A 12,482-nucleotide genomic window follows, 5' to 3' on the forward strand; every position below is an offset into this window, starting at 1 on the left:
GAATTGAGAGAGAGAGAGAGAGAGAGAGAGTTTGAGAGAGAGAGGGAAAGAGAGAGAGAGAGATTTAATTGAAATTGAGAGAGAGAGACACCCAGGATGTACCTAGGAAGTCTTTCAAGTCAACACACATATCCCTATATAAACTGAACAAAAATATTAATGCAAGATGCAACAATTTCAAAGATTTTACAGAGTTACAGTTCATATAAGGAAATCAGTCAATTGAAATAAATAAATTAGGACCTATTCTTTGGATTTCACATGTCTGGGAAAACAGATATGCACCTTAAAAAAAGGTTGGGGCGTGGGTCAGAAAACCAGTCAGTATCTGGTGTGACTACCACTTGCCTCACGCAACGCAACAAATCTCCTTCGCATAGAGTTGATCAGGCTGTTGATTATGGCCTGTGGAATTTTGTCCCACTCCTCTTCAATGGCTGTGTGAAGTTGCTGGATATTGACGGGAACTGTAACACGCTGTCGTACACGTCAATCCAAAGCATCCCAAACATGCTCAGTGGGTGACATGTTGCATTTGTATTATTGTTCAGTGTAATATATTATTATATTATATTATATTATTATATTATTATAATATATTACATTATATTATTATATTATATTATTATATTATATTACATTATTATAGGATTCTATTATATTACATTATTCTATTATATTACATTATTATATTATTATATTATATTACATTATATTATTACATTATTATATTATATTACATTATAAAATTATAAAATTATCATATTATTATATTATAATATAAAATGATTATTATATTATATTATTATATTATTATCTTATAGTACATTATATCCATAAAGCCTATAGTGTTTCTCCTTCTGTCTTTGTCCAAACACTTGATAAACTGTTGACTATAATGGCTCGCAATTCACTTATGTCCAATTTTAGTCAATGGATATCAGTATTGATGTTGACTGGAGTGTCATTCATCTTGTTGAAACTCAATTTCTGTAATATAGTTCTTTCTCTAATGTGCCACACGTCTTAGAGGGCTGTCTGAGGCAGGTAGCACTGAATAGGGAATAGGGTGCTATTTGGGATGCAGTTAAAGAACCAAGAAGACTAACGGCGCTCGACTGAGTGTGAATACAACTGAGTGTGAATTCAAACAGCTTGTATCCTAATGGGTGGTTGCTAGTTTCTTAATAGTTTCTCAAGCTCTGACCCATTTACGATCTATCTTCTTCCGCTGCTGTCATTTGATTTATGTAGTTGTTGGTTTGAGTTTCATACATTTTTAAGGCTAGTCCCTCTGGTTGTTCCCTGTGGTATACTCTGTGGACCGTGTCCTTGAATGAAGGTCAGTTTTTCTCCACATTCCCCACAGGTCAATGTGTTCCCAAAGTTTTCGTTTCTGGCAACATAATCTCCTGCGGACAGATTGCGTAAACATAAGTGATTCAGTGGATCTGTCACGATACAACAGGATGCATGACATGACGAGCAGCATTAGTTCCGGTGCTGAGGAACAAATCACAATTTAATCGAGCATCTTAACAATTGGGTGAGACTTTAGTTCTGGGTTAACCGAGATTACAGGCAACACTACAATGTCACGTTGAAATATCCAGAACTTTCTCCAAAATGGACATTTCATGAAAAACTTACTCTTCAAGCAATAACTGTCTCTGTTCCCTTGATGTCTTGGTTTATAACTTAGTTTAGCAACAGTATCAGAGGAGTTCCTGTATGGTATTTATAGCCCATAACAGTATATAATTAACACTGTGCCTTCGGATCAAAGATCCAACACATGCTAGCCTGAGGGACACTGCCTCACAGTAGTAAGACAGGATCAGGATCAAGGTAAAAAGGTAGAACTGGCACTTACATTACTATCCCCAATCCCCACCCTTCTCTCCTGCCTTCCTTCTCATGGCTGGGTGCCACAGAAATGTACACTTACCCCGCAATTCCCATTTTTCTCTCTGTGCACCATTTCACAGGCGGGTGGGTGGGTAAGCCATGCCAGCAGCAGGTAAGTGCCTTGTTCTCTGTGTAGTGCTGCCCTCAGCCATCTGGCAGGGGTAGGAGCTGGAGCTGGCATGCTGAGACAAACAGGAGCTTTAACTGGCTGTGCTCGGCAGGAGTTCAATGGAGTTCCACCTAAGCATTGATCTGTGGTCAGTTTTACTGTTTCCCCTACTAATGGTTAAGGTTAGAATTCCGGGAGGTTATGCTGATCCTAGATCTGTGCCTACAGGTAACTTCTCCTCCAAGCTGTTCAGATGACCATGTCTGTTCTGAGGATGAGTTTTCAGGATGTATGGTAGTGAATGCACTTGCACTGATATCATTTCCTTTCCTACACTGCTCCTTAGCCACATCAATACTGTTCATATAGGGCTTATAGTTTTTTATTGACACATTAAAATAATGAAGTGCTTAATCACAGCAACTTTAATTAAGTGCTTAATCACCTCTCCAGTTCTTTCTCCTCTTAGACTGAACACACTCCCCCAGCCCCCGTCTGACCTCCAAAGCCAGTCACAATGACATGCTTACTGATGTATGTCTATCAACTGAGAGTGGAACCTGCTGTGGAGCCCCAGTGAGGTGTGGAAAGCTAACAGCAACGCACTGATTGGCGTAACACAGCATAGCAATGGGTTTACAATGGGGATCTGCAGGGCCAACGTAAAGAGACCTGAGGGGAATTCTAATCTAACTCCCATGCATGGCAGTCCAGTCACTCAACCTGAGAAAGAAGCACCACTGTTGACAGTACAGTGATTAACTAACATGAACTATTTTGGTCTGCCTCTTGTTTTGTCTGCCTCGATCGATCTCATTCTCTCTCTCTTGATTGCTCATTATCTCTCTCTAGCTCTAGTTTTCTCTCTCTCGCTCTAGTTCCCCCCCCCCCCTCTCACACTAGTTTTCCCCCTCTCTCTCTCTTTTTGAGCAACTATCATTAACTTTTTTGTGTCAGTCAAATACATGAATGCACACTACACACACACATACACACACACATAGACACACACACACTACACACTACACACACACACGCTCACACCGCAACCCGGGACAGAAAAACTTGAATTGCCCCAGAACAGTCAATATAGGAACCACTGTTGCAGTATATTAGCATTCAGGAGAAATGAATGTTGTGCTGTACTCAACCCTCAAGGCCGCCTAATCGTGATTGAAAACAACAACCTGGTTCTGTTTGTTTATCCAATTTCCTGCTAGAAAAACGAATTTTCCTTTCTCTTCTCTGTCTCCACAGACTTGGCTGGGACCAGACAGTATGGGGTTAAAAAGCTCCTACTGGCTTTTGATATCTTTCATGGTGGTGAGTACATCTTCAGCTTCTCATTAACATAAATAATTGTTGTTAGATTACTTTTTTTGCTGTGTTTATTACTGTAATACAGTTGATATATTACTGTAATTTTTTACCAAATTGTACAGGATTTGTTCTGTAAATGTGTTTCAACTTGATAAAATACCATGTATTGTTTCAAAGTCCAAATTAAACTGCAATACGTTTTGCTATGCTGGTTTTCAATGCATAGAGAAAATCAGAGAGATTCATTTGATGTAGTTCACTAATGCGTTAATCACTAATTGGTTCAGTTTGGCAACTAGAGGCATGGATGATCTTTCAGCCATGACGCTAAAGCTCTGCAGATACTTTCTATGAATGGTTGGCTGGCTGGCGTGCATCTGCGTTTGTGTGTGTGTGTGTGTATGCGGGTGCTGGATGCATCCCCACTTGTTTTCCAACCCTCATCATACTTTACTTAAACCCAATGGTCAGCTGGCATAGAAAACCAATGACCTTAGCACAAATGCCACTGTCTTTACCTTTTGTTTCTTTATGATCTTGAAACTCACCGTTATCAAGGCAGCAGATATCAGCCTAATGTATTATTCATGAAATGCAAAGGGTATTATGTGTGATGGTAATTTGTTAGAACATTCATGTAATTACAGTTCGTAAATACCATGTCTTGTTTTGAGGTGTTTTTACTTATGCACGACTATGCTAAGGAGGGGGGGGTGGTCCAACTCGAGGTGTTAAAAAAAAAGCCCCCCCCCAGAAGGCTGAGGGTTCGCCGACCACAGTCTCCTTGGCTGTCTCATTACACTACGATCAGAGCCGGCTGCAGAATATGATCAACTAGGGGTAAATCAGATTTTCAACATTTTATGTTATATTTATAATTATATCAAATATATGCAACGGATTTTCCACCAACAGGTTTCTGTGCCAATGCACCACACACAACCAATAAGCAATGAATAACTGCATAACGATTACCGCATTCGAGCGCTTATCATCGTGGTTTGCGTTTTCAACACCACAATCAAATAGAGTATGTCAATCTCGACAAACAGAAAATACATCCCTCCCTACTCAGTATCGAAGGCTTGGTTTGGCAATCTCCGAATGTCATTAAACTTTTTTGTGTTTTGTAACAGATTTTTTTGCCGTTTTGTCTCTTTCCGTTAATCAAAAGGTTGTTGCGCAGTTTGGATGCTGGAATTAAATTAGAGTGGAGTGGATGAATGTGCGCAGGTAGCCTACAGGATACTTTTGAAGTAGCCTAATCAGATGAAAACATTGTGACTAGTTGTGTTTATGCCACACATACATTTAGACTATATTGAAGCATTAGGTTCTAGGTAGAGGAATAGCCGCTATGATCGGAAAGGAGGCAGAACGCTTGTTAAACTTTCCTGAATAACTGTGTTACAGCCTGAATTTAAAATTAATTACATTGAGATTTTGTGCAACTGGCATACACACAAAACCCCTTAAAGTCAAAGTGGAACTATGTTTTTTTACAAATTAATTACAAATGTAAAGCTGAAATGTCTTGTATAAGTATTCAACCCCTTTGTTATGGGAAGCCTAAATATGTTCAGGAGTAAACATTTGCTTAACAAGTCACATAATAAGTTGCATGGACTCACTCTTTGTGCAATAATAGTGTTTAACATGATTTTTGAATGACTACCTCATCTCTGTACCCCAATTTCAAACACAATTTCAACCACAAAGACCTGGGAGGTTTTCCAATGACTCGCAAAGAAGGGCACCTATTGGTAGATGGGTAAAAATTTAAAAAGCAGACATTGAATATCCCTTTGAATACTTATGTAAATGAGATATTGCTGTATTTCATTTTCAATACATTTGCAAAAAAATATATAAAAACATGTTTTCACTTTGTCATTATGGGGTATTTTGTGTAGATGGGTAAGAAACAAAATCTCAATTTAATCCATTTTTAATTAAGGCTATAACACAAGAAAATGTGGAATAAGTCAAAGGGTATGAATACTTTCTGAATTCAATGTATGTGGCCACAGGATGACTTGGGAGAATGATGATCGGCAACAGACAGGAGACATCAGTATCACAAGTAGAAATACAGCCAGACTGCTTCTGTGCCTTTCTAGAATCTATCAGAGTAGACCCAAAACTGAAACAAATGGAATGAAACATTCAAATAACAGGGCTTTTACGCCATTATTCAAATGACATTTTCACTGCAGTTTACAGCCTAGAGTAATAGAATTGTACTCACTTGAAAACAATAATGCAGTTATTCATTGGCTTGTGGTGTTGTAGGCTTGTCTAGGTAGGATAATTGTATTGTCCCTAAACAAGATCAATAGGGGAACTTTTGGAACTGTGTGTCTTCATGAATGAATGACATTTTATTTTTTGTGTGAAATGACAAGTTCGCAACCCATCCCTTACGGGATCAATTGACACATAAATAAATATTACAATAATTCACTTTGATAATTCAGTGATAATTGTTACGGTGTTCTGTGCAGTGCGCACCACATAAAGAGTGAAAAAGAAATCACTACATAATAGTAAATAAGGTTATCCAAGCAATATTTATAACCATAGAGCAGTAAAAATAATAAATACAAATAAATACAGATAAATAAATACATGTCCAATGACTCACCTGGCCTCTCCGCTGCCTATCAGCTATTCCTCTATCTTGTGGATATATATTGAAAATGTGTGCAGATTTGAATGATTTTATCTGTGGTATGATTGCTAGTTAGCCTATTGCAGATCTGAACAAACGATCCACCTACCACTATCGTCACTATGAATGGTGGATAGAGGGCAGGATAGACCTTTAGACTGGTAGACTATACTGACATGTGGCAAAGTAAGCGCGCAGAAAAGCGTAATGCATAAGGGAAGTACTGATGATAATACCTTTGTACTGATGATAATACCTTTGTACTGATAATAATATCTTTGTCCATTTGGTCTTCTATTCATCAGTGTCGATGTGAAATTAAATGTTCACCTGATGATAAGTTGGCTGTCGATAAGTGTTTGTACGATATAATTACATTAAATTTGCCTGCCTGGCTGAGTGTAAAAGGTCAATGGAATTTATGCTGATCTTTTTCATCTGGCTGATGTTCATGCACTTGTCTTTGTTTTCTTTGTGTCCAGTGAAGCTTTACTTTAACGCTTCTGAAGTAACTATTATTTCAGCAGGACACGTGGAGGAAAGGATAGAGGAGTGACCTTTGTGAGGTTTACTCACTGTCTGGACCTTTAAAGCTGACATTGGTGGTGGCCTGGTGGTCGTATGTATGACGTCATTTACTTCAACGTTTGGAGTGACATCATATGTACGGCTGCTAAACTGCTACATGGGACATCGTCAATATTCCGAAAAACTCTCTCAGACGAAAAAAATAAAAATCTCCCCCCTCATTCCTTTTATGTTTGTGTCTGTAGCTCAGTATGCTTTAAATTGTCAGGTAAGACTGATGTACTGTTCCCAGGAGAAGGAAAAGAACGCTCCAAAAGTTAAACAGGAAGAGATTACAGTAATTAAAAAAGAGAGAAAGGGATGAGGGAGGAGGTTAGGGTGGGTGGGAGGAGAGAGGAGGAAGGAGGGAGGAGGGACGGAGGAGGTTAGGCGGGTGGGAGCTGTTTGCGAGCAAATCTCTCCAAGCTATTGTGTTAATATTTATGTAGAATTAATTAAAGTGTGGAAGTGGAGAGAGAACAAGAGAATAAGAGAATAGAGAGAGAGAGAGAGAGAGAGAGAGAGAGAGAGAGAGAGAGAGAGAGAGAGAGAGAGAGAGAGAGAGAGAGAGAGAGAACAAGCCACGGTGCTTTGAGTGGCTAAATTCTCAGTAGAAATATTAGGAGAGGTGAGTCACACTCACGGCGACATATTGGACACAGATGCTATTAGAATCTTGATTTCCTTCTCGTCTTTGTGCAGCGAAGTGTTATCTACATCAGCGTTGGAGACGAGACGAGCTCCCATGGTTTTTTAAGCTTATTTTCCAAACCACACAATAGGAGAACGGACAGGATCAGAGAGATGCTCTTGTCCTCTTCACATAAAAAAATCAACCCCTTTTTATAAGTTATTTTGTGAGTTCTCAAATGCATTTGACTGTGTGGCGGGAAATACATGAATGAGTCAACCACGGTTTGACAACACTATCGATAGAGTATTCGTAGGTTCTTGTATGCTAGTCATCTGGAACCACTTCAATACACGTTTCAAGTACAGCATTGTGACTCTCACTTAAGAAAAGCACAAGATGATACTCTATTTGTCTATTGCTTTAAGCATGAAACACCAGTGCATGTGGGAGTATACTGTCAATAAATCGCTCTCACAATTCTCACAACACAATACAAATTGATTCAGCTCAGTGCAATTAGTTTCAGGGCAGCACAACCTAAGTGAAACCTACACATACATCACTATCTAGTCACTTAGGTGTTCAATAGCTATATTGTGGTAAGATGAAGTGGTTGCTGTGTCTTTGCAGAGCGGAACTGTTGCCGGGGAGTCCAGCTCTGAGCCTGCTAGCCCAGACACATCTCTCAGGCCTGTCCTTACCATAATGGAGGATGAGAGGCTGACCATGACCGAGGGTCAATACAAATGTCTTGAACTTTTCCGCCGAAACCAGCAGCACAACAGAACAGGTGAAGCACAAATCACTCATTTGAAAGTACAAAAATTGATGTACCAATCCCAGATTGCCCCTTTAATCTAATCACACTACTTACTGGGAGACTGGGATCTGATTACTGGAGCTCTTTGAGAAAGCACTAGTGTTGATGCTATGACCTTTGTTGCGTAAGTACATCTTAGTGGATGGATGTGTAATCAGTGCTCCCTTGATGCTATAGGTAACAGAAATGCTGTTACCTGGACTTAAAGGAAAATTTCACCCAAAAACTATCTTTTGGTTTTTGTTTCATTAGTCCATTGTTGACAGTCTCAAAATGTTTTGCTTGTCACCAATCAAGTTTTCAAGATAGTATGTAACTTTGAAAATACATAAATAATTCCCATATAATGCAAAACGCAGCATCATATGATGCAAAATGCATCATACGGAGATGATTTCTATATTTTGAAAGTTACATATCTTGAACATTTGTTTTCCTTTAAGTGTAGTGATATATGCCTATAAAATATTTAAACTCAGTGATATAGGCCTATAAAATACTTAAATGCAGTGATATATGCCTATAAAATACTTAAATGCTGTCACGACTTCCTCCGAAGCTGCCTCCTCTCCTTGTTCGGGCAGGCTTCTGCGTTCGTCGTCACCGGCCTTCTAGCCACTGCCGCTCCTCTTCTCATCATTCCATTTGTTTTGTCTTGTTTTTTACACACACCTGGTTCATATCCCCTCATCAGTCCCTATATAAGTATTCCCTCTGCCCCCTATGTCTTTGTGTGTGATTGTTTCCATGTGGAGGTGTCGATAGCTCGGTGGAGCATTATGTACTTTATCGCCGGGATATTCACCCGTGTTTTTTTTTCCACAGTGCGCCGTTAATTTGCACTGTAGTTGTTTTACGCATTGCTGTGAACCGCTGCATTGGCCGAATAAACCATTATTCTGTGATTTACACCTCCTGCGCCTGACTCCGTCCAAATCACCCGCTACAAATGCAGTGATATATGCCTATAAAATACTTAAATGCAGTGATATAGACCTACAGAAAACTTAAATGCAGCGATATAGACCTATAAAATACTTAAATGCAGTGATATAGGCCTATAAAACCACCATAGCTAAATGGATGGAGCATCTCGGCTATTATGGAAAGTGCTAGACATGAATCGTTAACACATGGTTCAGCAATAGGGAGGTAGCCTGAAGTGTTATTAATGAACAGCTAGCTATAGATATTAAAAAGTAATTCTCCCTGATGCAGGTGTGTTCTGTAGTCGTATGTGGGATGGCTTGTTGTGTTGGAACGAGACTCCAGTGGGGAGCTACGCCACACAGAACTGCCCAGACTACCCCAGCCTGGACACCTCTGGTAAGACCACACACTGATAAATGATCCAATCTCTGCAGAGGGAATTGGCCAGGCCACAGGTCGATTATAGAGATGATAGGGGTGACTAGAGGTCATTTTGACCAATAGTCTCTATAGGAATGACAATATAGCATCTTTCTGCACCTGCTTTCACTCGAGTTCTGATGTAGGATCAGTTTGCCTTTTAGATCATAATGAATAACATTATAATGGGAAGGAGGGACCTGGTCCTAGATCTGTATCAAACAACAATCTAGGATCAGGTCCTCCCTGTCCATGTAATCTTATTGAATGTGATCTAAAAGGCTAAATTGATCCTAGATCAGCACTCCTACTCTGAGATGCTTTTTGAATACAGGCCCTTATCTGACCAATCCGACCAGTGACGCAATGACTGCAATGAGAGTTGGACTAAAGAGCGTAGAGTATATACAGTGTCTTTCAAAAGTATTCATCCCCCTTGGTGTTTCTCCTATTTTGTTGCATTACAACCTGTAATTTAAATGGATTTTTATTTGGATTTCATGTAATGAACATACACAAAATAGTCCAAATTGGTGAAGTGAAATTAAAAAAATAACTTGGTTCCAGAAATTCTAAAAAATAAATAACGGAAAAGTGGTGAGTGCATATGTATTCACCCCATTTGATATGAAGCCCCTAAATAAGATCTGGTGCAACCAATTACCTTCAGAAGTCACATAATTAGTTAGATTGCACACAGGTGGACGTTATTTGAGTGTCACATGATCTGTCACATAATCTCAGTATATATACACCTGTTCTGAAATGCCCCAGAGTCTGCAACACCACTAAGCAAGGGGCACCACCAAGTAAGCGGCAACATGAAGACCAAGGAGCTCTCCAAACAGGTCAGGGACAAAGTTGTGGAGAAGTACAGATCAGGGTTGGGTTATAAAAAAATATCTGAAACTTTGAACATCCCACCATTAAATCCATTATTAAAAATGGAAAGAATATGGCACCACAACAAACCTGCCAAGAGAGGGCCGCCCACCTAAACTCACGGACCAGGCAAGGAGGGCATTAATCAGAGGCAACAAAGAGACCAAAGATAACCCTCAAGGAGCTGCAAAGCTCCACAGCGGAGATTGGAGTATCTGTCCATAGGACCACTTTAAGCCGTACACTCCACAGAGCTGGGCTATATGGAAGAGTGGCCAGAAAAAAGCCATTGCTTAAAGAAAAAAATAAGCAAACACGTTTGTTGTTCACCAAAAGGCATGTGGGAGACTCCCAAACATATGGAAGAAGGGACTCTGGTCAGATGAGACTCAAATTGAGCTTTTAATTTCACAAGAAAAAATATTTTGCATCTTCAAAGTGGTAGGCATGTTGTGTAAATCAAATGATACAAACCCCCCAAAAATCAATTTTAATTCCAGGTTGTAAGGCAACAAAATAGGAACAATGCCAACAGGGGTGAATACTTTCACAAGCCACTGTAGATTGTTATCACTGGTGATGCAACAAGGTTTTTAATGATGTCACCCTTTTTTGGTTCGGTTGAAGCCAGCTGTCTTGGAAAGCTTGGCTGGGTTTTATGTACAGAACCGTTGATTAGCTGCTGGGGGATGACCGGCTGCTGGGTTAGCGTGCTTACAGAGAGGGAACATTGTGATCTCAGGCATTATCGAACAGGAGATTCAACTCACGCTTTAGGGATTAGAGCAGGGAAGAGTTTCCCCAAGTCTGTTATATTAAAGTATTGTGTGATGCCCATAACTTACATCTTAAGCTTTGGTGGTAAATTAGTTGAATAACAAGGAGCTGGCTCTCAGTGTTATGGAATAACAAGGAGCTGGCTCTCAGTGTTATGGAATAACAAGGAGCTGGCTCTCAGTGTTACGGAATGACAAGGAGCTGGCTCTCAGTGTTATGGAATGACAAGGAGCTGGCTCTCAGTTTTATGGAATGACAAGGAGCTGGCTCTCAGTGTTACGGAATGACAAGGAGCTGGCTCTCAGTGTTACGGAATGACAAGGAGCTGGCTCTCAGTGTTATGGAATGACAAGGAGCTGGCTCTCAGTGTTACGGAATGACAAGGAGCTGGCTCTCAGTGTTATGGAATGACAAGGAGCTGGCTCTCAGTGTTATGGAATGACAAGGAGCTGGCTCTCAGTGTTATGGAATGCAGTCATGCTCAATTGAGTAACAGAGTACCACTTAAAGGGGCAATCTGCAGTACAAACAACATGAGAGAAAAAACTACCCACAGGTCACAAACTGGTTGAATCAACATTGTTTCCACGTCATGTAAAAAATGTTGAAACTGGTTGAATCAACGTATTGGATAAAAAAATATATATATATGTTAGGGAATTTCTTATTTTTTTCACCCAACTTTTAACCCAATGACATGGTGAAATATTTTGTTATTTTTACATTGAATTCACGTTAGTTGATAACTCAACCAAATGTTAATCAAAACTAGGCGTTGAACTGACGTCTATGCCCAGTGGGTAACTATTGCCTCTACAGTTGATATTACAGTCCAGTCAGCTATAGCAGTGGCTTCATATATAGCACCTATCACACTGATGGATTCAACAGCTGCCAAGTCACCATTACTCATTGCTGAAATTATATCGCTAACAATTAACGTTACCATTCATTTATTTTGTTGTTGCAGGAAAAGTGTCAAAATATTGTGATGAATCTGGTAATTGGGTCCAAAGTCCCTTCATTAATAAGACCTGGTCCAGATGTCTGAAGTTCTCGAAGGACAAATTAAAGGTAATTGGAGATTGATTCGTTCTCAGTTGATTAATGGACAAAACGGTACAGGTCTGTGTGGGATGGTCAATGCATCCCAAATGGCACCATATTCCCTATAAAGTCCACTACTTTGGACCAGAGCCCTATGGGCCCTGGTCTAAGGTATTGCACTATTTAGTGAGTAGGGTGCCATTTGGAACGCAGCCTGGGTGTGTAGGCAGGACCGCAACAGCTCTAGTCAAACTATTCTTAATCCTTATTCTGTTTGTGTTGTCGGTCTGTTGTGTTTCCTGGTTATTATTCCTTTGATAGTTTAACGCCATAACTAGAGCCAGGAGGTTTTCCTAGTCTGGTCTCTTGATCAGGTACAACTCTGGGCCCCGCCTAC

At 39.8% G+C, this 12,482-nt stretch overlaps 1 protein-coding gene across 1 annotated transcript in view; it reads left to right on the forward strand.

The window, feature by feature from the left end:
* Positions 1-12,482, forward strand: part of calcr (calcitonin receptor) — an 89,536-nt gene that overhangs the window by 41,474 nt on the left and 35,580 nt on the right. Inside the window, exons 2-5 of the mRNA XM_041885008.1 lie at positions 3,275-3,340; positions 7,840-7,999; positions 9,248-9,355; positions 12,009-12,112. Of these exons, the coding sequence (XP_041740942.1) occupies positions 3,296-3,340; positions 7,840-7,999; positions 9,248-9,355; positions 12,009-12,112 (417 nt within the window). The 5' untranslated portion in view covers positions 3,275-3,295. The remainder of the gene's footprint in view (positions 1-3,274; positions 3,341-7,839; positions 8,000-9,247; positions 9,356-12,008; positions 12,113-12,482) is intronic.

This window comes from Coregonus clupeaformis, chromosome 8 (genome assembly GCF_020615455.1).
Source record: "Coregonus clupeaformis isolate EN_2021a chromosome 8, ASM2061545v1, whole genome shotgun sequence".
NCBI lineage: Eukaryota > Metazoa > Chordata > Actinopteri > Salmoniformes > Salmonidae > Coregonus > Coregonus clupeaformis.